Genomic DNA, 25,982 nt, shown 5'->3' with positions numbered 1-25,982 from the left:
AATTTCAAGTCCTTGTTTCTTTAAAATGTTGCTTCTTCTTTCAAATATTTTGATATTGTAGCTGGTTATGAGCCGTTTTGTTTTGTGCACAGTATCCAGCTCTGTTGTGTCCTGTGTGAGGTCATTGTGTTGAGTGTTCTGTGTTGTTGTGAAAGGTCTTGTGTGCGGATAGCTTGTTCATTCCCTTTCTTCTTGAATGTCTTTTGGTTTACGTTCTCTGTCATATGGGTATCATAACCATTGTCCACTTCAGTGGAGATTTACAGTAAACGTTTGGGCTGATATACACTACTGGCCATTAAAATTGCTACACCACGTAGATGACGTGCTACAGAGGCGAAATTTAACGGACAGGAAGAAGATGCTGTGATATGCAAATGATTAGCTTTTCAGAGCATTCACACAAGGTTGGCGTCGGTGGCGACACCTACAACATGCTGACATGGGGAAAGTTTCCAACCGATTTCTCATACACAAACAGCAGTTGACCGGCGTTGTCTGGTGAAACGTTGTTGTGATGCCTCGTGTAAGGAGGAGAAATGCGTACCATCACGTTTCCGACTTTGATAAAGGTCGGATTGTAGCCTATCGCGATTGCGGTTTATCGTATCGCGACATTGCTGCTCGCGTTGGTCGAGATCCAGTCACTGTTAGCAGAATATGGAATCAGTGGGTTCAGGAGGGTAATACGGAACGCCGTGCTGGATCCCAACGGTCTCGAATCAATAGCAGTCGAGATGACAGGCATCTTATACGCATGGCTGTAACGGATCGTGCAGCCAAGTCTCGATCCCTGACTCAATAGATGGGGACGTTTGCAAGACAACAACCATCTGCACGAACCGTTAGACGACGTTTGCAGCAGCATAGACTATCAGCTCGGAGACCATGGCTGCGGTTACCTTTGACGCTGCATCACAGACAGGAGCGCCTGCGATGGTGTACTCAACGACGAACCTGGGTGCACGAATGGCAAAACGTCATTTTTTCGGATGAATCCAGGTTCTATTTACAATATCATGATGATCGCATGAGTGTTTGGTGACATCGCGGTGAACGCACATTTGAAGCGTGTATTCGTCATCGCCATACTGGCGTATCACGCGGTGTGATGGTGTGGGGTGTCATTGGTCACACGTCTCGGTCACCTCTTGTGCGCATTGACGGCACTTTGAACAGTGGACGTTACATTTCAGATGTGTTACGACCCGTGGCTCTACCCTTCATTCGATCCCTGCGAAACCCTACATTTCAGCAGGATAATGCGCGACCGCATGTTGCAGGTCCTGTACGGACCTTTCTGGATACAGAAAATGTTCGACTGCTGCTATGGCCAGCACATTCTCCAGATGTCTCACCAATTGAAAACGTCTGGACAATGGTGGCCGAGCAACTGGCTCGTCACAATACGCCAGTCACTACTCTTGATGAACTGTGGTATCGTGTTGAAGCTGCATGGACAGCTGTACGTGTACACGCCATGCAAGCTCTGTTAAACTCAATGCCCAGACGTATCAAGGCCCTTATTACGACCAGAGGTGGTTGTTCTGGGTACTGATTTCTCAGGATCTATGCACCCAAATTGCGTGAAAATGTAATCATGTGTCAGTTCTAGTGTAATATATTTGTCCAATGAATACCCATTTATCACCTGCATTTCTTCTTGGTGTAGCAATTTTGATGGCCAGTAGTGTAGTTAATGACCAGTTAATAGACGTGTTACCTGCTTCTTACCCACTGCTGTATACTTCCTGGGAGAGATACTCTCCATGTTATTAAAGGTATTCCAGTTGAGCTATTCGCGTGTTTTTGGTTCCAAAACTATGTAGCTGCGATTCACTTTACACATATTGGATTCTCTGCCTCGTGATGACTGGGTGTTGTGTGATGTCCTTAGGTTAGTTAGGTTTAAGTAGTTCTAAGTTCTAGGGGACTGATGACCATAGATGTTAAGTCCCATAGTGCTCAGAGCCATTTGAACCATTTTGAACACATATTAGACGTCAAAATTTCCGTAGGATGACCTCTGCGACCCGAAAAGAAAGAAAAACTTCCTCTTCACTGTTACAGAAGTGTGTCTACTTGGGTTCTTATTGTCATTACTTATTAAAAACTCTCACACTCACCCCCTTAATTTTCAACTCAGCCATTTTCTGGAGTAAGGTGTTCCAACCTCAAATTGACACGTCAACTCTTCTTCGTTATCCCTAGAAGTCTGTATCATCATAGTCTAAACCTCTTATATGGTTGCTTACTGTGGGCGGGTTTCAGTTGAACATACTGTTAAAAGTAGTTCGCTGGAAATAGGGACCTGCTCCGAAAAATGGCATCTTCAGTGGGTAGATCATAAATGATAACCGAGAGAACTGTGATGCATCAGTTTTTATTTAGCATTTTTTTGTGTACATAATACGAATCTGATGGCATGTACAGGTCAAGATATTATAACTGAGATGGATTTCTAGTGGCCATATTTCCCGTAGCCACCGAGTCCTCCAAAGCCACCGCCGTATCCACCACCGAAGCCGCCGCTGTAGCCTCCGCCGAACTTTCCTCCGAAGCCTCTTCCGAGGCCTCCTCCGAGACCTCCTCCGAGACCTCCTCCGAGACCTCCGCCGAGTCCGCCGTGGCCGGCGCTGACGACGTAGGGCACTGGACGCTTAACGACGTAGGGCTGAGGTACTGGGACGGACACTGGGGTGGGGACCTTGACGGGGACGGGCACAGGGTTGTCTACAGGGACAGGGTACGGCTGTGGTACGTGAACGGGAACAGGCCGCTCCACAGGGACTGTGACTGGGACGCGCACTGGAACCGGGATGGTATTCTCCACGGGCACTGGGACAGGGACGGGGACTCTGTTGACAGTCACCTGCGGTGCTCCACCACCGATACCAGCTCCAATGCCGCCTCCAAGACCGCCTCCGAGTCCACCAGCGTAGCCGCCTCCGTAGCCGCCTCCATAGCCGCCTCCATACCCGCCTCCATAGCCACCACCGTAGCCGCCTCCGTAGCCTCCACCGAAGCCGCCACCAAATCCACCAAGAGAGCCAGTCAGTCCTCGCTTCTCCTTCACCTGCTGCTCCTCAGCCAGGACTGACAGGGCCAGACCGCACAGGTACATGCACACCTTATGGCCAGATGCAAATCAGATTACAACAGTGCAGAAATAGCTCTACAGACTTTCCTCTAAACTGCAAATAAACTTAAGGTCACTAAAACATTACTTATAAAATTCTCATGACAGCTAGATGACTCAATAAAATAGTGGAATACCTATAAAAATGTGATGACCACACACAAAAAGAAATTCAAATCAAGGCGCACAAAAAGTTTGACATAAACGACTCACTAATCGTATTGTTGACTACTGTTCACTTTTCATCATCTATGTTTTGATTTTATAAATGACACATTATGTTCTCTTTTTATTAGAACTGTATGTACAGTCAGCTTTCACATTCGTAAGACCCACTGAAAAACCTATTTAAGAAATGATAGAAAGACTGAATCTTGATCGAAAGCCTATTAGAACAAAACACGCCGGCCGTTGTGGCCGAGCGGTTTTAGGCGCTTCAGTCTGGAACCGCGCGACCACTACGGTCGCATGTTAGAGTTCTGCCTCGGGCATGGATGTGTGTGATGTCCTTAGGTTAGTTAGGTTTATGTAGTTCTAAGGTCTAGGGGACTGATGACCTCAAATGTTAACTCCCGTAGTGCTCAGAGCCATTTGAACCATATGAAAAAACACGGTTTTTTGAGTGATTTGTTTGTACTCTGAAGATTACTGTCAAGTCAGAGTCGTCAGAAAAGAACTGACAACGAAATACTGTGAATAAGAATGTAGTCTGTTTGGGCCGTTTCAGTACTGTTCTTCATGGTGTGTGTGACTGCATCACTATGTGGCAAAAATACCATCATTTTGGCTGCAATTGGATGCTTCCTTCATTAGTGTGACTGTGCAATTTGTGATTCGCGTGGAAGACACTTCGAGAATATTGAGACGAAGTAATATTCTGTGTGAGATGACACTAGAAATGTGCTTTTCTCACAGCAATTCTTTCGATTATGTATAAATCTTCGACGAACCAAGAATGGATGCATACTGCCCGCATGTCATACATCTCATGGAAGGGTGTTACAGAAGAGAAAAGCTAGATAACGTTTCCACTCTTCCTGACCCTTAGTCTTTTTTCACTGGTATAGTAAGCGAAGGAATATCACTAATTCTCGAGTATTTGCTAGTCAGTGAAATTTGGAGTGTAAATCTGCAAGTAATTAATATATTGCATGAGAGTGTTGCTCCAACAATGTGCTGAAATTGATTTACAGAGTGTAAAATTTTTAAATAGGACTGTCGAAAGTATTTACAGAGTAAACGGCGTGTGTGTTACGCCTTTGGAGCAAATCTCTTTGGTGACACGCAGAACAAGGTTAAAAGACATGGAGGAGTAATAATGTGCCTGTAGATCTGTATAGAATCTATCCGCGGCAACAGCATTAGTTTGCACAAGGAAGCACGCTGGTCTTTGACCCTGCCGTCACTATAGAGACGTAGTCAATGAAAAGCACGCACGTTAACATAGGAAACCGAAAATTAAATCTATAGGTAATACTTAATTTGACCTTTGCGAATGTCTATAATGAAACAAATAATGTAAGACTACATACACTAAATTACTTCTGTTATTAAACTTAGTTCGAATGAAAAACTACAAAACTCACTGTCTACATCTGATAATAATGTTAGTCTATTGAATGAGAAACAAGAGCATCAATTTTCTTTTTCTAGAAGGGTTTCGACCGCTGAAGGCATTACAGTTGTATTCACCGACACGTTTTTCTTTGCTTCAGAATAATTGAAACGATCGTATTCCTTCGGAAAACCAAGTACATGAAAGTTAAATAGAGTAAAATAAGTATTTCAGTTAGACGTTGAGGTCGTAAATCCAGACGGGCAGCGTTTGCAGTATTCAGAGTCTCTGGCATTGATGCCGGTCACATTTTGGAATTGATAGGAGGTAAGTGCAACAAAACATTTCAGAGAAACGCTTACAAAGAAATACCGGTGTAGAACTTCACTTACTTTGTAAACTGGTGGAAGATTTTCGTGGACGCTGTTGAGTAACCGTCGAGTGTGTGTTACTGTCTTAAGTAATCTCACGACAATCTATATTACTAAACGGTTATCCCGATTCATGGTTAATGGTTCAGAAAGCTCAGTTGCAGGTTGTCTACCAAACGGCTTCCAGGGGCAATAAAAATTAGTTTTTCAATATTTCGCGTAATTGTTGACCGAATTTAAAAATTTAAAATGCTAACGTAATCTACTCTTTAAGAGCTATAATCTTATGTTAAAGGTGTAACACAATACGGCAAGTGTTACAGTTAGAAACTGTGGATTTGTCTTGGGGCAGCGTAACCCAGCGCTCACAAACTACCAGAATAAATTTTTCCAGTATTTGAGAATGAGAGCACTCTGTGACTTGCAGAAAATTTTAGTCATAATTTCAAATCTTTACGAAAATTTTTGTCGCTGATGTTCCCACAAAATAATGAAAAGAAAAAGTCGCTGACAACTTTTTCACTGTTCATGCTGTAAAACTGACACATCATGACGATTTAATTTATAACTTCTTTACTACTAACTCTATTCGCAACTCATCCACATATACCACTGAGTAAAAGTTCGTAATTGTGCGACACATAGTTTGCGAAATATGACGTCATTGACATTAAGATGCGTGAAAAATTACCTTTTGCTTAAAACGGAGCGCTAATCACCCAGAATATAGTCATCCAGTGTTTGATAATTTGAGCATTTAGCGACTTCCAACAAACTTTAATCATAATTTCAAAGATTTTCTAACCTTTCGTTTACAAACTTAACGTTAAGTATTTAACCCATTAACTCATTTGTAAAGTAAGCAGCGATTTGAGGGTGTTTTATACATGGGAATTCCATTCTTTAAGGGAGTCTCCACACTGAAACTCAAATTTTTTTCAAAATGATTTTAAAACTATTTCAAATCTTTGGAGTGTTTAGTGCTATATCTAAAAATGATTTGGCGGTATTTGAAGTACTGTTTGCCTGAGAAATATTTGAAATGTGGACTACGTGAGGGACTGTGGTACACTAATAGCTACCAAAGTGGTTAAGATAGTACCAGTCTGGGACTTTTGTCTGATGCATAGCTGGCAAGATGCATAAACGACAAAACACAAACTCCAGGGATGTTGCCCGTTCGTGTGGAACGACTTCGCCTTCCTTTGACATGAAAGCTAGTGCTCCTAGAGTTTGAAGACGGTGCAGTTTAACTTCGGATGCGAATCACGCTGCCTCTTTGCATATTCTGTACATAAAATGCATTACCAGACGAAAGCCTGTCTTGAAGTGTCAAGAAAATCTCTAGACCTGTACACGATGGAATCACGATGCAATGGACGTACAGCACGATACTTAATAGAGACATCACCAAAGTGTATTCTGTAAAAAATAATAAGTGGCTGAAACCTTCTCTGCTGAAGAAGTAGCTAAGTAGGTACATGGGAAAGCCTTTCGCTTGCAAATGTGCGAGAAAGCTTAAGGCAGTATGCTGACATTTCTCCCGAGCACGAAAGAAAATTTGAGTACAATATGACTACGGCACAAAATTTTTCCAGGTATCGCACCGCGTCATAATGTAACAAAACTGTACTGGAGAAACAAACGTTTCGCCCACGGTTACAGTGGCCTCTTCTGAGTCTATGTTCAGGGCTTAGACCCAGAAGAATGCCATTGCAACACTGCGGCCGAAATATTGGTTGTTCCAGTGTAGATTTTTAATTTAATTTATTTTTTTTACTTTTTGACGCGGTACGATACTTAGAAAACTTTTATGTCAACTGACTCTGGCCACGGAACCCTGCGCAGTCGTAAGACGTATATGAATTTATTACACATGAACAACGTCTAGATACGGTACATAAAGTAGCAAATGATTTGTGGCTGTCCTTACCAGGATCCTCATTGCTGCTGCTGCGGTGTTCTGCTGTTAGCAAGCAATGACTGATGCCTTCCCTGCCGCTTCGGGCGGCTTATATACCATTCTGCGTTGGCCCCCACCTTGCACTGCGTCCATTAGCCGCTGCTTCTGCTGCGTCCACTCCTCGGAGCGTAACCGTCTGGCTTCCTGAACACGGGGAGCAGTTGCAGCACGCGGCAGACAATTGTCTCACGTAATACACCTTCACTTCACACCGCTTTTAATTCAAATGCTCACTTGTGCAGTATTTACACGGTAAGAAATGGCTTGCTTCGTACTATAAGTTTCAACTCAAAATTTCTTTAGAACTGACATTTTAGCAGCAAGGTGTGGTGTTATTTTTCGTTCGACTAATTCAAATTCTTTCGGAAACGGTATGTGTTAAGGAAGGGGTGTATTATGTTTTGATTTTAGTGGTAGTTCCCGAAACGAGTTTACAAGACAACATACTAAAAGTTTACATAAATACATTTCTGAATGACTTACCAGGTTTTCAACACGCTGGAAATTTTTCAGTTTTAGGACTTAAGAAAATACATAATGTGACGAGATATTTTCTACTTCATACTGGAATTCCTCAGATAATTTTAGTACGAAATGTTTTGAATTAAATATGACACACAATGCTGCATTTTGGCGTGCATTAATTGGATGAATGCGTTTTCTATTTCATTTCATCACTAGGTATATAACTAACCATTTATCACGTTTCCTAATCTACCTTATTATTTTTAACCCAACAGAAATTATATTAAAGTTTATGTTGTCTGGGTACGGAAACGGAAGAATTATATATTGTTTATATTATAAACTGTACAGACCTTATAGGATATTTGAACCGATTCTTTTAAAGGGTGTAAAAAAGGCCAGTTTCAGAATGCTGTAGAAAGAGAACCACTGCTCAGAATGTCAAATTTCAACTCGATATTATTGACGCAGAGGAAACGCCATAAAAAGTAGATTGCGCTGTAAGCGACAGAACACGCACACAAACAGACGTGCGGCACACTGCTGTTCCGTAGTTTACGTAGAAGACGCCCAACATGACCGTCTCCATGAAAGATCGCGCGCTACTGGTAAAACTCTTTTACAAGAAAGCTGACTGTGCGCCGGCAGACCTGCAGAAGTTCTGGACACTCAAGGGTATGATAAAAAGACACTGGTCCGATGCCTGCTAAGGGTCTGGAGAAAATGATTACAAAATTACACTACTGGCCATTAAAATTGCTACACCAAGAAGAAATGCAGATGATGAACGGATATTCATTGGACAAATATATTATACTAGAACTGACATGTGATTACATTTTCACGCAACTTGGGTACATAGATCCTGAGAAATCAGTACCCAGAACAACCACCTCTGGCCGTAATAACGGCCTTGATACGCCTGGAGATTGAGTCAAACAGAGCTTGGATGGCGTGTACAGGTACAGCTGCCCATGCAGCTTCAACACGATACCACAGTTCATCAAGAGTAGTGACTGGCGTATTGTGACGAGCCAGTTGCTCGGCCACCATTCATCAGACGTTTTCAATTGGTGAGACATCTGGAGAATGTGCTGGCCAGGACAGCAGACGAATATTTTCTGTGTCCAGAAAGGCCCATGCAGGACCTGCAACATGCGGCCGTGCATTATACTGCTGAAATGTAGGGTTTCGCAGGGATCGAATGAAGGGTAGAGCCACGGGTCGTAACACATCTGAAATGTAACGTCCACTGTTGAAAGTGCCGTCAATGCGAACAAGAGACGTGTAACCAATGGCCCCCCATACCATCACGCCGGGTGATACGCCAATATGGCGATGACGAATACACGCTTCCAATGTGCGTTCACCGCGACGTCGCCAAACTCGGATGCGACCATCATGATGCTGTAAACAGAACCTGGATTTATCCGAAAAAATGACGTTTTGCCATTCGTGCACCCAGGTCCGTCATTGAGTACACCATCCACACGCGCTCCTGTCTGTGATGCAGCGTCAAGGGTAACCGCAGCCATGGTCTCCGAGCTGATAGTCCATGCTGCTGCAGACGTCGTCGAACTGTTCGTGCAGATGGTTGTTGTCTTACAAATTTCCCCATGTGTTGACTCAGGGATCGAGACGTGGCTGCACGATCCGTTACAACCATGCCCATAAGATGCCTGTCATCTCGACTGCTAGTGATACGAGGCCGTTGGGATACAGCAGGGCGTTCCGTTTTACCCTCCTGGACCCATCGATTCCATATTCTGCTAACAGTCATTGGATCTGGACCAACGCGAGCAGCAATGTCGCGATACGATACACCGCAGTCGCGATAGGCTACAATCCGACCTTTATCAAAGTCGGAAACGTGATGGTACGCATTGGTCCTCCTTACACGAGGCATCACAACAACGTTTCACCAGGCAACGTGGTCATTTGCATATTACAGCATCTTCTTCCTCACGGTTAAATTTCGCGTCTGTAGCACGTCATCTTCGGGGTGTAGCAAATTTTAATGGCCAGTAGTGTATAAAAGACAGGCTCTTTTGAAGTGCTGTGTGGAAGGCAGCTGATCCGACGTCTGTCAGAGATGTGGCCACAACATTGCAGGAGGGGTCGAACGGTGGCGTGCAAACACACAGTGCGCGGGCAACTGCCCGTACGTTGGACATGCCTGCGAGATCAGTGCATAATACCCCACGAAACATCCTGCATTCCTATCCATACAGAATTACGCATCTTCAGCAGCTGCTTCTTGCTGATAGGTCAGCAAGACAAACGATCACTCTGAAATTTCTTGCTCGCATGGAACTGGAGAATGAATGGCCATGCAACATTCTGTGGGTAGAGGAAGCCCGTTTCCAAGGACATGTCAATGCGCAGAACTGCAAAATATGATAACGGAAAATCCATAAGCACGTCAACCAGTACCATTTAATTCTGTAAAGATGACTGTGAAGTGCGGTTTGGCGGCATCGCTTATCGTAGGGCCGTATTTTTTCGAGGAGGTGAGTCCTGCGACTCCTGTTACCTGTACCATCAGTGTTAAACAATATGAGAGGCTTTTGCACTGTTCAAATTTGACGTCATTCTGAGCAGTCGAACTCTTTCTACAGCGCCTTGGCACTAGAACTTTAATTATGGACGTCCTTTATATACATGGTGTTTATAAATGAATGGTGCGGTTTTAAAAATTAATAATCAATGGATTTATTACTTCATGCGTGCAAACCTTACAGCGTGGGAAACGGCAACCGTCCCAGTTGTTGTTGCATTAATCGTAATCCTCTATAAGTGCACCCTTGGTCACGTGACACACATCTACATGGTAATCAAATTCTACCCATACTTGGTGTAGCATGTCCCCGCAATGGTCTGCGGTGCACGCTTTATCCGATCATACGCTTTCCCAAAAGACATGGACATTGGCGGTACATAAACTCGGTATTTCATAAACCACTACAGAAAGAAATCGCAGGGTGTCCAATATGCCAAAGGCTGTTGTCTACTGCTGCACCACGTCCAGTCCATCGCTGGTGAAGAACACGATTAAGAAGCTCTCGTACAATCCTTTGAAAATTGGGCGGAGCACCGTCCAGTTGCAAAATATGATAACAGTAAGTGGGGTAACAACCAGGTTTCCAACACGTCTCGAGATGAGTTACCCATCACTGTTCGTTTTTCGAAGAAAACTGGGCCGTATACTTTCTCACGCGAAACTGCACAGAAAATGTTCACTTTTTGAGAGTCAGGCTGATGCTTTATCAGTGTACCTGGTTTCTTTCTCCCCCAGATACAGACATTGTGTGTGTTTACCTTGCTCCTTCCATGGAATGTGGCTTCACTGCCAATGATGATTCTTTCTACAAATCCATCTTCGTACATTTTTAATTACAGCTCTTCACAAAACCCACACTTTTTCACTTTGTGTGCTGACACAGGGGCCTGCACTAACCAACTCTGTACTCTTTAAAACATAGCCGCTTAAGCATTACCATCCACACCGTAATCTTTAGCATGATTCCCCTCTTGCCTTCTTGTCTTTTTACATGACTTGAGAGGATTTGGGTGAAATGCCTCAACTCTTTCGACGTCTGCATCAGACGTACGGTGTTGACTATGATTCTTCAACTTAAAAAGGCATCTGGTTACGACAGACTGTCGGTACCACCGAGCTATGTTATTCTTGTGTGTTGGGTCTTACCTAAACCGTGCGAGAAACTCAGGATGCACTGTAACCACCGATCTGGAGACTTCAAAGTGGAGTACACACAAAAGCTTTTCCTGTTGTGACGCCGTCTTGGAAACGGACGCTACTCTTGCGCACGAAGTATGACAAGTGGACAGCGGGTAGCGAATCAAAAAATTGGACAGTTGCCGTTGCTTATGCTGTAACGTTGCCCACAAAAAGTGATAAATATATTTTTTTATTTTTTAAAACCGCATTATTGATTTGTAAACACCCTGTACTATTATTTATTTATTTTTTGCTATCTTCCGACTGGTTTAACGGGGCCCATACCAGTTTCTGTCTTCCCCTAAAGTTTTTGTCAACCGTCTACGCTTTTTCCTAGTACCGTTGAAGTTATTCCTTGATACTTACTAGCCTTTCACACCTTCTTGTATCTTCATCTCCCAGACCCAGTATCTGCATAATCTGCATATCTCCTATGGTATTATCCTTCCATCTCGTATCGGCCGTCCTAGTGGTCTCATTCCTTTGGCTACCCCATCCATCTTTTTTTTTTTTTTTTTTTTTTTTTTTGGTCATCAGTCTACTGACTGGTTTGATGCGGCCCGCCACGAATTCCTTTCCTGTGCTAACTGCTTCATCTCAGAGTAGCACTTGCAACCTACGTCCTCAATTATTTGTTTGACGTATTCCAATCTCTGTCTTCCTCTACAGTTTTTGCCCTCTACAGCTCCCTCTAGTACCATGGAAGTCATTCCCTCATGTCTTAGCAGATGTCCTATCATCCTGTCCCTTCTCCTTATCAGTGTTTTCCACATATTCCTTTCCTCTCCGATTCTGCGTAGAACCTCCTCATTCCTTACCTTATCAGTCCACCTAATTTTCAACATTCGTCTATAGCACCACATCTCAAATGCTTCGATTCTCTTCCGTTCCGGTTTTCCCACAGTCCATGTTTCACTACCATACAACGCTGTACTCGAGACGTACATCCTCAGAAATTTCTTCCTCAAATTAAGGCCGGTATTTGATATTAGTAGACTTCTCTTGGCCAGAAATGCCTTTTTTGCCAAAGCGAGTCTGCTTTTGATGTCCTCCTTGCTCCGTCCGTCATTGGTTATTTTACTGCCTAGGTAGCAGAATTCCTTAACTTCATTGACTTCGTGACCATCAATCCTGATGTTAAGTTTCTCGCTGTTCTCATTTCTACTACTTCTCATTACCTTCGTCTTTCTCCGATTTACTCTCAAACCATACTGTGTACTCATTAGACTGTTCATTCCGTTCAGCAGATCATTTAATTCTTCTTCACTTTCACTCAGGATAGCAATGACATCAGCGAATCGTATCATTGATATCCTTTCACCTTGTATTTTAATTCCACTCCTGAACCTTTCTTTTATTTACATCATTGCTTCCTCGATGTACAGATTGAAGAGCAGGGGCGAAAGGCTACAGCCTTGTCTTACACCCTTCTTAATGCGAGCACTTCGTTCTTGATCGTCCACTCTTATTATTCCCTCTTGGTTGTTGTACATATTGTATATGACCCGTCTCTCCCTATAGCTTACCCCTACTTTTTTCAGAATCTCGAACAACTTGCACCATTTTATATTGTCGAACGCTTTTTCCAGGTCGACAAATCCTATGAAAGTGTCTTGATTTTTCTTTAGCCTTGCTTCCATTATTAGCCGTAACGTCAGAATTGCCTCTCTCGTCCCTTTACTTTTCCTAAAGCCAAACTGATCGTCACCTAGCGCATTCTCAATTTTCTTTTCCATTCTTCTGTATATTATTCTTGTAAGCAGCTTCGATGCATGAGCTGTTAAGCTGATTGTGCGATAATGCTCGCACTTGTCAGCTCTTGCCGTCTTCGGAATTGTGTGGATGTTGCTTTTCCGAAAGTCAGATAGTATATCGCCAGACTCATATATTCTACACACCAACGTGAATAGTCGTTTTGATGCCACTTCCCCCAATGATTTTAGAAATTCTGATGGAATGTTATCTATCCCTTCTGCCTTATTTGACCGTAAGTCCTCCAAAGCTCTTTTAAATTCTGAATCTAATACTGGATCCCCTATCTCTTCCAAATCGACTCTTGTTTCTTCTTCTATCACATCAGACAAATCTTCACCCTCGTAGAGGCTTTCAATGTATTCTTTCCACCTATCTGCTCTCTCCTCTGCATTTAACAGTGGAATTCCCGTTGCACTCTTAATGTTACCACCGTTGCTTTTAATGTCACTAAAGGTTGTTTTGACTTTCCTGTATGCTGAGTCTGTCCTTCCGACAATCATATCTTTTCGATGTCTTCACATTTTTCCTGCAGCCATTTCGTCTTAGCTTCCCTGCACTTCCTATTTATTTCATTCCCCAGCGACTTGTATTTCTGTATTCCTGATTTTCCCTGAACATGTTTGTACTTACTCCTTTCATCAATCAACTGAAGTATTTCTTCTGTTACCCATGATTTCTTCGCAGCTACCTTCTTTGTACCTATGTTTTCCTTCCCAACTTCTGTGATGGCCCTTTTTAGAGATGTCCATTCCTCTTCAACTGTACTGCCTACTGCGCTATTCCTTATTGCTGTATCTATGGCGTTAGAGAACTTCAAACGTATCTCGTCATTCCTTAGTACTTCCGTATCCCACTTCTTTGCGTATTGATTCTTCCTGACTAATGTCTTGAACTTCAGCCTACTCTTCATCACTACTATATTGTGATCTGAGTCTATATCTGCTCCTGGATACGCCTTACAATCCAGTATCTGATTTCGGAATCTCTGTCTAACCATGATGTAACCTAATAGAAATCTTCCCGTATCTCCCGACCTTTTCCAAGTATACATCCTCCTCTTGTGATTCTTGAACAGGGTATTCGCTATTACTAGCTGAAACTTGTTACAGAACTCAGTTAGTCTTTCTCCTCTTTCATTCCTTGTCCCAAGCCCATATTCTCCTGTAACCTTTTCTTCTACTCCTTCCCCTACAACTGCATTCCAGTCGCCCATGACTATTAGAATTTCGTCCCCCTTTACACACTGCATTACCCCATCCATCACTGCCTTTATTAGCGTGTATGCCCCTATCCTGCTCACATGTTCATACCACCTGAGTCTTTAGTTTCCATACTCGCTATGATGTCAGTTAGTATGTATAATTGTCTGATTTCGCTGTTTTTCCTGATTCTCGACTGTTCAGTTTCTGTCACTAGTCGATCTGTTTTTCTCAGTACTTTATCAACAAAAGTGATGACAGCTGGGGAATACTAGTTCCGTCCTGTGGGGTACGGGGTGGTGACAGGAAGGGCATCCGACCACCCTTTGACACTAACATTGTCAAATCCATAGTAACGGACCGACACCGCGGTTGAAAGTGGGACAAAGGCCCCAGGGAATGATGATGATGATGAGTTACTTTTCTCTTTTTTTATGTCAGGGTCCTTGTCTCACTTGCCTAGCACACTATTGCTTTGATGATGGGCTATATATTCTTACTTTTGCTGCCTGGAAAATAACTTAGATCTTATTGCTCCTAGACGTCTTCTTCCGTCTTGAATTCTCGTTACGATCTCTTGTTCTATAACGTTTTTTGGTTGATGTTGACATCGAGGTATATAAATGTGTCCTGATTGTTAGATGTTTGGTGCTAGCTGATCTCTTCTTCCTATTACCATGAACTTCGTTTTATTTTCATTTATAGTTAGACTTATTTTCTTAGCTTCTTCCATCAGCATAGTTCCCATTTTCTCCAGATATTCCATACTCTTCCCTATCACAACACTATCATCCGTGAAAGTCAGAGAATTTATCTTAAAACTGTGTACCCGACCGAGACTCGAACTCGGGATCTTTGCCTTTCGCAGGCAAGTGCTCTACCATCTGAGCTACCGAAGGACGACTCACGCTCGGTACTCACAGCTTTACTTCTGCCAGTATCTCGTCTCCTACCTTCCAAACTTTACAGAAGCTCTCCCGCGAACCTTGCAGAACTAGCACTCCTGAAAGAAAGGATATAGCGGAGACATGGCTTAGCCACAGCCTGGGGGATGTTTCCAGAATGAGATTTTCACTCTGCAGCGGAGTGTGCGCTGATATGAAACTTCCTGGCAGATTAAAACTGTGTGCCCGACCGAGACTCGAACTCGTATATGAAATGTATTCGCAGTTGCGAATATGGAAAACCATCGGCTGTATATTGGAACGATGACAATGAAAATTTGTGTCGGACCGACACCCGATCCTGGATTTCCCGCTTATCGCTAGCGGTCGCCTTACCCTATGGCTATCCGAGTGCGACCCGTGGCCGGACTCAAACTTCCGCTTGTCCTCAACCATCTGTCTACAACCTGTAATCGTACATCCATTAAGTATATTTCCATCCAGGGGAGACATTTCACTTGAAAGTCGCTTGCCTGGTGTCGGCAAATAAATACGATATTCCAGTGCTGTGATATCCGAATTACGATGCAACGGCACCGGGCAAGCGACTTCCAAGTAAAATGTCTCCCCAGTACGGGCATATACATAATGGACGTACGAGTACGGGTCGTAGACCCGTGACTGACCACAGATGGAAATTGGGGCTGGTAGCGAGTCGTACTTCAATAGCCAAATGGTAGGTCGCCTTTCGGCACACTAGCGGCACGGACGTCTTGTTCACGTCCTCGCCCCGCAGCTCGCTCGCGGAGTTGTTTACGTGATTCTGCCGCCTTAGCGAGCATTATTTCCTTTGAAAGAGGTTTCTTTACGCCCACAGAAAATCGACACTGAAGATCAGCTTTTCACCTGAATATGCCAGACCAAAAGCTTTATTTGTTCATGAGACCCAGAAAATATTAGATACAGGCTCCCAGGTAGATGCTATTTTCCTTGACTTCCGGAAGGCGTTCGATACAGTTCCGCACTGTCGCCTGATAAACAAAGTAAGAGCCTACGGAATATCAGATCAGCTGTGTTGCTGGATTGAAGAGTTTTTAGCAAACAGAACACAGCATGTTGTTATCAATGGAGAGACGTCCACAGACGTTAAAGTAACCTCTGGCGTGCCACAGGGGAGTGTTATGGGACCATTGCTTTTCACAATATATATAAATGACCTAGTAGATAGTGTCGGAAGTTCCATGCGGCTTTTCGCGGATGATGCTGTAATATACAGAGAAGTTGCAGCATTAGAAAATTGTAGCGAAATGCAGGAGATCTGCAGCGGATAGGCACTTGGTGCAGGGAGTGGCAACTGACCCTTAACATAGACAAATGTAATGTATTGTGAATACATAGAAAGAAGGATCCTTTATTGTATGATTATATGATAGCAGAACAAACACTGGTAGCAGTTACTTCTGTAAAATATCTGGGAGTATGCGTGCGGAACGATTTGAAGTGGAATGATCATATAAAATTATTGTTGGTAAGGCGGGTACCAGGTTGAGATTCATTGGGAGAGTCCTTAGAAAATGTAGTCCATCAACAAAGGAGGTGGCTTACAAAACACTCGTACGACCTATACTTGAGTATTGCGCATCAGTATGGGATCCCTACCAGATCGGGTTGACGGAGGAGATAGAGAAGATCCAAAGAAGAGCGGCGCGTTTCGTCACAGGGTTATTTAGTAACCGTGATAGCGTTACGGAGATGTTTAACAAACTCAAGTGGCAGACTCTGCAAGGGAGGCGCTCTGCATCGCGGTGTAGCTTGCTCGTCAGGTTTCGAGAGGGTGCGTTTCTGGATGAGGTATCGAATATATTGCTTCCCCCTACTTATACCTCCCGAGGAGATCACGAATGTAAAATTAGAGAGATAAGAGCTCGCACGGAGGCTTTCTGACAGTCGTTCTTCCCGCGAATCATACGCGACTGGAACAGGAAAGGGAGGTAATGACAGTGGCACGTAGAGTGCCCTCCGCCACACACCGTTGAGTGGCTTGCGGAGTATAAATGTAGATGTAGATGTAGAACCAGAATAGTGTATCAGAGATGAAGTCAAGATTGATTGCAACGATCTTGTTGGCATCCACCTGTTTATAGTGAGCAGTGTGGTATTCGTGAAATTGGTTAACGAAGACGTATATGACAAAATTCTAAGTGTAGCTCGAAGTGGTCTTAAGTTCCGTCACTCTGATGGACACATCGGTGACGTAACTGAGTAACATGTGGGACTTGGACTGCGGACGATCCGTGTATCTGAACTCCCTTTCAAGGTGCCTTCAGAGGCAGTCGTATCTAAATCCCGCCCATATGGGAAGGTGATTAGTCATACAGCTGAAAAGTGGGTTCAGTTCACTAAACACCCGGTTCTCGAAGGAGTACGACAGATCCGCATAGAGCTAACCTAACATGTGCCGTCCTACTTATATACTGGTGGCTGCCGTGCTATTATACACTCCTGGAAATGGAAAAAAGAACACATTGACACCGGTGTGTCAGACCCACCATACTTGCTCCGGACACTGCGAGAGGGCTGTACAAGTAATGATCACACGCACGGCACAGCGGACACACCAGGAACCGCGGTGTTGGCCGTCGAATGGCGCTAGCTGCGCAACATTTGTGCACCGCCGCCGTCAGTGTCAGCCAGTTTGCCGTGGCATACGGAGCTCCATCGCAGTCTTTAACACTGGTAGCATGCCCCGACAGCGTGGACGTGAACCGTATGTGCAGTTGACGGACTTTGAGCGAGGGCGTATAGTGGGCATGCGGGAGGCCGGGTGGACGTACCGCCGAATTGCTCAACACGTGGGGCGCGAGGTCTCCACAGTACATCGATGTTGTCGCCAGTGGTCGGCGGAAGGTGCACGTGCCCGTCGACCTGGGACCGGACCGCAGCGACGCACGGATGCACGCCAAGACCGTAGGATCCCACGCAGTGCCGTAGGGGACCGCACCGCCACTTCCCAGCAAATTAGGGACACTGTTGCTCCTGGGGTATCGGCGAGGACCATTCGCAACCGTCTCCATGAAGCTGGGCTACGGTCCCGCACACCGTTAGGCCGTCTTCCGCTCACACCCCAACATCGTGCAGCCCGCCTCCAGTGGTGTCGCGACAGGCGTGAATGGAGGGACGAATGGAGACGTGTCGTCTTCAGCGATCAGAGTCGCTTCTGCCTTGGTGCCAATGATGGTCGTGTGCGTGTTTGGCGCCGTGCAGGTGAGCGCCAAAATCAGGACTGCATACGACTGAGGCACACAGGGCCAACACCCGGCATCATGGTGTGGGGAGCGATCTCCTACACTGGCCGTACACCACTGGTGATCGTCGAGGGGACACTGAATAGTGCACGGTACATCCAAACCGTCATCGAACCCATCGTTCTACCATTCCTAGACCGGCAAGGGAACTTGCTGTTCCAACAGGACAATGCACGTCCGCATGTATCCCGTGCCACCCAACGTGCTCTAGAAGGTGTAAGTCAACTACCCTGGCCAGCAAGATCTCCGGATCTGTCCCCCATTGAGCATGTTTGGGACTGGATGAAGCGTCGTCTCACGCGGTCTGCACGTCCAGCACGAACGCTGGTCCAACTGAGGCGCCAGGTGGAAATGGCATGGCAAGCCGTTCCACAGGACTACATCCAGCATCTCTACGATCGTCTCCATGGGAGAATAGCAGCCTGCATTGCTGCGAAAGGTGGATATACACTGTACTAGTGCCGACATTGTGCATGCTCTGTTGCCTGTGTCTATGTGCCTGTGGTTCTGTCAGTGTGATCATGTGATGTATCTGACCCCAGGAATGTGTCAATAAAGTTTCCCCTTCCTGGGACAATGAATTCACGGTGTTCTTATTTCAATTTCCAGGAGTGTAATTTATGATGGCCAGCCGGAGACATGCTCGGGATGTGGCAAAGAAGGACACCTCCGTTCCAGCTGTCTGCAACGCAGAATCACACAGTTACCGCCTGGGGACCTGCAGGCCACGACCGCTCCGGCGACTCTCCCGCTGACGTTTCTCGAAGTTCTCCATAACGACCCCCGACCGCGATCACCACTGGCTCCGACTACTGACACATCGCCGTCTCCGTTAATACCTCAGGCTGTTGCGGACTGACCGACGCCCTTGCCTCCTCCTTCCGTCATGTCGAGTGGTGAACAGTCTCTAGTGCAGGGATGGCCCTTGACTCCATGGTTGTGCCTACCGATAGTTTTGTGCCTGACCATCCGGATCCCCAGGCGTCTTCGGACACTGAAAATCACGTGCGCAAGCAACGGTCGCCGAAGAGACGTCAGAAACGGCGGATCGCCCCGTCTGACACCTGCAGGGCTCAATCTCAAGACGATGAGGATCACAACTCTCAAGATGTTCCCCCAATGGGCGATTCCATGGTGGAAGCACTAGCCTGCCCCACGGCGGAGGCACAACCATCTCCGCATGCTTCAGGTGCTGTACCTATGGACGTTGATCAGCAGCTGAGCCAGCACCAATCTTCCACCGCCGACGTGACGCCGCCTCCGGACTCATGTTAAGATATGGAGACTCCACTGGACGCACACCACCCACGCAACTTTGAATGGTCTGACGATGTAGACGACGAAACGCCCACCGTTGTGACAGCAGCGAATGCTGCTGCTCCAACCACGACTGCTAATCGACAGGGATGTGCTGCCTGCTGGGACAACGTTCCTGTTCGCTGCTGCTCTTCGTGCCTCCACGAGCGTCCCAGTAGTCTCAATTCCGCGACAAGCTTACAGGTTTGGCTCCATCAGTGTCAACACCATTGGCTCCCCTGTCAAACTACAATTGCTCCATGAAATGTTGAGGGCGTCGGACCTCGATGTTGCCCTTCTGCAGGAAGTTCGCCTAGCGACGTTTCCTAATATCTATGGCTATGTTTCTTACATCAGTGGCAGCGGGACGGCTATACTTTTAAAGGAAGGCATTGAAGTAGAAGACGTGATTTACCTACCATCGGCTAGGGGTCCTACTGTGACTTTCCATGGTGTCCGAATCATCAATGCTTACGTTCCCTTGGACACGGCCAGGCGACGGGAACGGTCGTGATTCTATTTAGAACAGGTCGCTCCTGTGTCTGTGTACCGCTACGATCATATTTTTCTTGGCGGCTACTTCAATTGTGTGTTATCCCAGAAGGACCAACATCCCCAATTCACCACATGCCAGGTACTCAAGCAGCTCGTGCATGAACTGAACCTTGCCGACACGTAGGACTGAGTGCACGGTAGATCGACCTGTGTATACGTACGTCACCAGCCATTCAGCAAGTCGTTTTGACTGTGTCTACGTTTCCCAAGGAATCGTACCTGCCACGCTTGACGCTGAGTTATGGCCTACCGCCTTCTCCGACCATATCGCCTACATTTGCACTGTTTCGCTCCTCAGGAAGCTGAATGTCACCCATCTCAAGGATCCGGAATGCAGGCATGTCCTAGAGATGACGTGGTACAACTGCGTGAGACGCCTTCCAGCGCATCCTTCAACACTCCGGTGGCGGCTAGACTGCACCAAGCCTGCTTTACGTCGTTTAATAATTGTGGTCGCAACAAAATTCTGTGGCAACGACATACTATCAAATGCTACTTCACAATCCTCCGGGAACTCACAAATGATACACCCTCTGTTCAACGACAGGTTGAAATTCAACGGATTAAGGCGAAGATAATTTCTCTTATGCGTCACCGCCTTGAAGGCGCAATAGTACGAGCAAGATGTCATGATTGTGTACTAGGAGAACCGCCGTCCATGCATCATATTATCCGAGAGAAGCAGCGGTGTCGGAGAAACCAAGACATGCCAGATGGTCGCCGATTCACGTCCCAGAATGATATCGTAAACGCCTTTGTGGATCACTATAAACAATTCTATGCAGAAGAGAACGAGAACATGGCGGTAACGACTGATGTCCTCTGTTCCTTGACAACTTCCCTTGACGGAGCTGCTGCGGAGATTCTCACAGCGACAGTTACTGACGATGACTGAGACCTGATAGTCAAGAGAAGGCAGGATACGGTTACGACTGTGGACGGGGCCGTAATCAGTTACTATAGGTTGCCTTTTACAGTTACACACAATTTATTTTAGCTAGTAATTCCAGACTCAACAATAAATAAAATACCACATATTATTAATGAAGGAATAAACAACTGTCAAGCAATAGTGTTTTCAGTGACCTACATTTCAGCAAACCGCCATTAAGTACAGATACAACAGATAATGTTTTAAAAACAAGCCACTGTGACTTGGGCAAAAGGCCTTACACGTCAGGAATGGCGATAAATTAAGAATTGTTTAAAACTCGCTGCAAATTACAAATTACAGGTATTGAAATATTAAACACAAGTCACCACAAACACAGCTGAGGACATCACACACCACGAACGGCAGTGAATAAGATTTTAAAGGCTTACTGCGTAAATACAAATACCAAATGTGACTTTTAGGGCAAGTGACCACAATCATGACTGAAGGTCTTACACGCCAGGAACGGCAATAATATAAAAAAATTAGAAACCTGCTCTAAAACAGCAAATACAATAGCAAAGGTTAATTAAAAAAACAAGAAACTGATCACCAAACGGGTGAAATAAGATTATAGCAAACTTTCTAACACAAGGAGTCACAGACGATGCTCCAGGAATGGACCTCTGAGAAGGTCCGGCCACAAACTTTTTCTCGAGCAATGAGATAGGCAGCCAAGAGTTGCATTCACAAGATGGTATCTCAGACTAGTGGCAGTCTAACGAATGACTAATGATAACCTTGCTGCAGCTACATGACGTCCGATAAACCAAATGCAACGATGGTACAATACGCCAAAGCCGGGACCGGCGGTCTGCACTACGTCCCCAGGATACTGTGTTTTGAGCGCCTGGAACGAGAAAGTGACCACTACCACCAGAGTAAAAAGCACTCCACTCACTGCACTTCGCCTACTCGACACTACGAGCAGCAACACGAACCCAAGTCGCTGGAGAATCGCGAGATATCACAATGGTGGAGGTTTCTCTACTCGGATTGAAATGCACTCATCTTAAGGCTTTCTGGATCCGGTTTACGACGAGGTCGTGCACCCCCGTGATCACAGCCCTTCCATCCGGAAGTCCATGTGTGCCGACAGTGGCCCCGGTGTGTTCTGGCACTGCGCGGACCTGGCTCCTCCTGAGTCCCCAACCAACTGCCGCACTCGCACTACCCGGAAAAACAACGACGTCGCCCCAAAGATAGGGCAACAGTTACTACATATCGATAACCGCCGCTGGTGCCAATAGCGGACAGGCAACGCTTGCGAAACCGAGTGGCGCCAGTCAACACGAGAAGAAGACAAACAACCGCAACCGTGCCAACTAAACGATACCGTCTGGCCTGCAACAGAGGGCGGAAACCTACAAACAGCACCAATGCGAGCCGCAGCACGGCTCGATGACGTGGCTGATGCTCTTCATAAGGCTGCCGCGAACAAAGCCTCTGGTCCCGACGGGTTTCCGCTGGAGTTTTACTGCACATTCCACGACATCATGGGCTCACCTTGGACTGCAAAGTATGAAGAACTGATGAACCCTGACCTTCCCCTCCCATTCGAATTCGCCATCGAGATGTCGGGGAGTTGGACATTATCGGTCGTTAACCATGTTAAATTGTGACCAAGATTTTTACCCGGATTCTTGCCTCTCGTCTTGCTCAAGTCATTTCTCTGGATGAAACGTGCTTTGGTGGTGGCAGTAACATTCAGACGGCACTCAGCGATTACCGTAACATCATAGCCCTGGCCACGACCTGCAGCAGTTGCGGTGCCTTATCGACAGTGGACTTCGACCACGCCTTTGATTGAGTGAGTCATGACTTTCTAGAAAACCTACTCCGATGGATGGCCTTCCACCATAGATTTATGCACTTAGTCTTACGGCTCCTCCGAGGTGCCACGTCGCAAGTGCTGGTCAGTGGTCCTGTGGTGGGCCCTACTGTATTAATATCATGCGATCGTACATCAGTAATGTCTTCTGTCGGTGGCGCTTTTCGCCTTCGCCCTCGAGCCACTGTATTACGGCTTGAGGAGCCGGTTGACAGGGATAACAATGAGGGGACATGCTCTCATCTGCCACGCCTTTGCAGATGACGTGGTGTTCTTGGCTCTATCGGAGGATAAAGTGCGAGAGGCACTGGCGTGGATCAACCAGTGCGGGACTGCTGCGGGCAGCCGTGTGAACCTGACGAAATCTAGTGCTATGTTCGTATGTAAAGGTCTTCCAGCAGAGAAGGTGGTTGAAAATGGCTCTGAGCACTAAGGGACTTAACTTCTGAGGTCATCAGTCCCCTAGAACTTAGAACTACTTAAACCTAACTAACCTGAGGACATCACGCATATCCATGCCCGAGGCAGGATTCGAACCTGCTACCGTCGCGGGGTTCCAGACTGTAGCGCCTAGAACCGCTCGGTCACCCCGGCCGGCGCAGAGAGTGAGGCTCCATCGCCATTAGTGAATAAATTCAAATTCGTGACTACTCCATTTAGTACAGATTTTACTGATGCCAAGGGCAATGGCACACCGACTGCAGGCGGCGTTCGGCTACTTTGTAAGCGCGGGTCTTATCTTCATAGTCCGCTACGACTGGCTGACACTTCCTCCTCGGTGGCCTCGGCCTCATCAACGTCCAAGAGAGAGCAGCTGCCCTTTCTGTAAGTGCGAAGGTTAAATCGAGGGCCCACCGCCTAACCGGATTATCGGGAAGGCTGATTGACGAACTGGCCCCTCCCTCTCGAGTGGCTCCCGTTGGAGTAGTTCATATTTCTTCCTCTCTCTCACATGTCAGGACCTTTTTCATCGAATACAGTTATGTCCATGCCGACTTGCTTAGTAACAGGAACCCTGCGGCACGAGATGTTTACCGCCTAATGATACTCGGAACGTTATGGAAAGCCGATATCCTACGATCGCATGGCCGGTGGTTTGGCGTTCTGTACACCATGTCCTCCTCGACACGAACGTCCGTGTGACGTGGTATCTGATCGTTAACGGAAAATACATGACACAACTTCGTCTACATGCCATAAAAATGACAGATTCGCTGCTGTGACCTCGTTGTCACATGCTTGATACGGACGAAGATCGACTGATGTGTGGATCTTCTGCAGAGGTCTGGCAGCTGATTCAGAAGATGCTTGCCCATCTTCTACGTACGGCACCCCATGCCATTACATCGAAAACACTTCTGTTCCCAGATGAGATTTATTTCCCTCGTACGAAGACCAACGCTGTGATCTGGGTAAAAGGCCTCTCGATCTCTTATTTGTTCCGTGAAAGCGATAAGAGTGTTCTTGGTTTTTGGTCGTTCCTGCACGATCGCTTTACTTTTCTCGTGCACCTTCCACGATACCGTCAGTACTATGCCAACTTTTTTGGTAGTGCTTTTGTAAGTAGACTGTATAGGTTTTTTTATTGGTAACGCCACATAGCACTCTGTATGAAAATCACTGGCTGTGCTGTGTGCAATCTGTGGCTAGTTTGCATTGTTGTCTGCCATTGTAGTGTTGGGCAGCTGGATGTCAACAGCGCGTAGCGTTGCGCAGTTGGAGGTGAGCCGCCAGCAGTGGTGGATATGTGGAGAGAGATGGCGGAGTTTTGAAATTTGTAAGACTGGATGTCATGAACTGCTATATATATTATGACTTTTGAACACTAGTGAGATAAATACATTGTTTGTTCTCTATCAAAATCTTTCATTTGCTAACTATGCCTATTAGTAGTTAGCGCCTTCAGTAGTTTGAATCTTTTATTTAGCTGGCAGTAGTGGCGCTCGCTGTATGGCAGTAGTTCGAGTAACCAAGATTTTTGTGAAACATATATGTTAATGTTAGTCAGGGCCATTCTTTTTTAGGGATTTTTGAAAGTCAGACTGCGTTGCGCTAAAAATATTGTGTGTCAGTTTAATCACAGTCATGTATAATTGTTCTAAGGGGACGTTTCATACCTTCTTCGATCCCCCCTGCAGCTGGGGTGTCCCAGGTATGAGAAGGTGATTTCACTGGGATTGTGTAATAACAGGACTCGGTCCAATGGACCGGCAAAATAGAATATTATTCACGAAGGCGTGCCTGTAACATGCATGACTGCCTTGGGATTCAGCGTGCGTCCACCCACAAGTTGGCGGGACGCGGATGCCATTTTGTTTGTTCTGCCAAGAGGGCGTTTTCTTTAATTCCCTTTATGTTTAGTTTGTTATTGATGCTAATCACACATCATTATTTTTCGTCTGCAGGGCGTCCTATCTGATCCAAACAAATAACAAACAAAAATTATGATAAGGCCTTAATCACAAAGTTCGGGTTCTAATCTCGGTCTGGCAAAAATTTTCGTTGTCATAATTCCATTATACAGCTAATGGTTGTCCATATTCGCAACTACGAAAACATTTCATGCATTTGTATCAATTTTATACAGAAAGTATCGGCCCTATAGAGCAAATATCGACAGTATGCTCTGTGTATCTTGCTTGGAAATAAACTTGTTCCATGCACTCACGGTATTCAAGCGAGATTATCTACTTTACTCTTCGCCCTCAAGCTTACATTAAGTACTGCTCTGTTCTGTCTCGATTTTGTTTTGTCGGCAGTGTTAGTTGTATGTCAACAGTTATACAGAGCGGTATGGATAAATTTAAGGATAACAAATTAATGAATGTGCACATCGTGTTCGAATTTATTGATTGCAATGGAACAGCGACACACGAGACTATTCTGAGCCGTTCCCACAGCTACGGCAACCACATCACAATACTTTTGCATCGACTGAGGGTTGTTGCATTACCCTGTATTTTCGAATGTACGTGGTACGTTTTCTGCGGT

The 25,982-nt window shown here is 45.6% G+C and overlaps 1 protein-coding gene across 1 annotated transcript in view; it reads right to left on the bottom strand.

The window, feature by feature from the left end:
• Positions 1 to 2,367: 2,367 nt before the first annotated feature.
• The window catches only part of LOC126151382 (shematrin-like protein 2), a 310,746-nt gene continuing 287,131 nt past the window's right edge, over positions 2,368 to 25,982 (bottom strand). The window contains exon 8 of the mRNA XM_049915937.1: positions 2,368 to 2,610. Coding sequence (XP_049771894.1) covers positions 2,462 to 2,610 — 149 coding nt within the window. The 3' untranslated portion in view covers positions 2,368 to 2,461. The remainder of the gene's footprint in view (positions 2,611 to 25,982) is intronic.

This window comes from Schistocerca cancellata, chromosome 2 (assembly GCF_023864275.1).
Source record: "Schistocerca cancellata isolate TAMUIC-IGC-003103 chromosome 2, iqSchCanc2.1, whole genome shotgun sequence".
NCBI classification, from domain to species: domain Eukaryota; kingdom Metazoa; phylum Arthropoda; class Insecta; order Orthoptera; family Acrididae; genus Schistocerca; species Schistocerca cancellata.
Note: the sequence above shows the minus strand (reverse complement) of the source record. Positions and strands in the feature narration are given on the sequence as shown.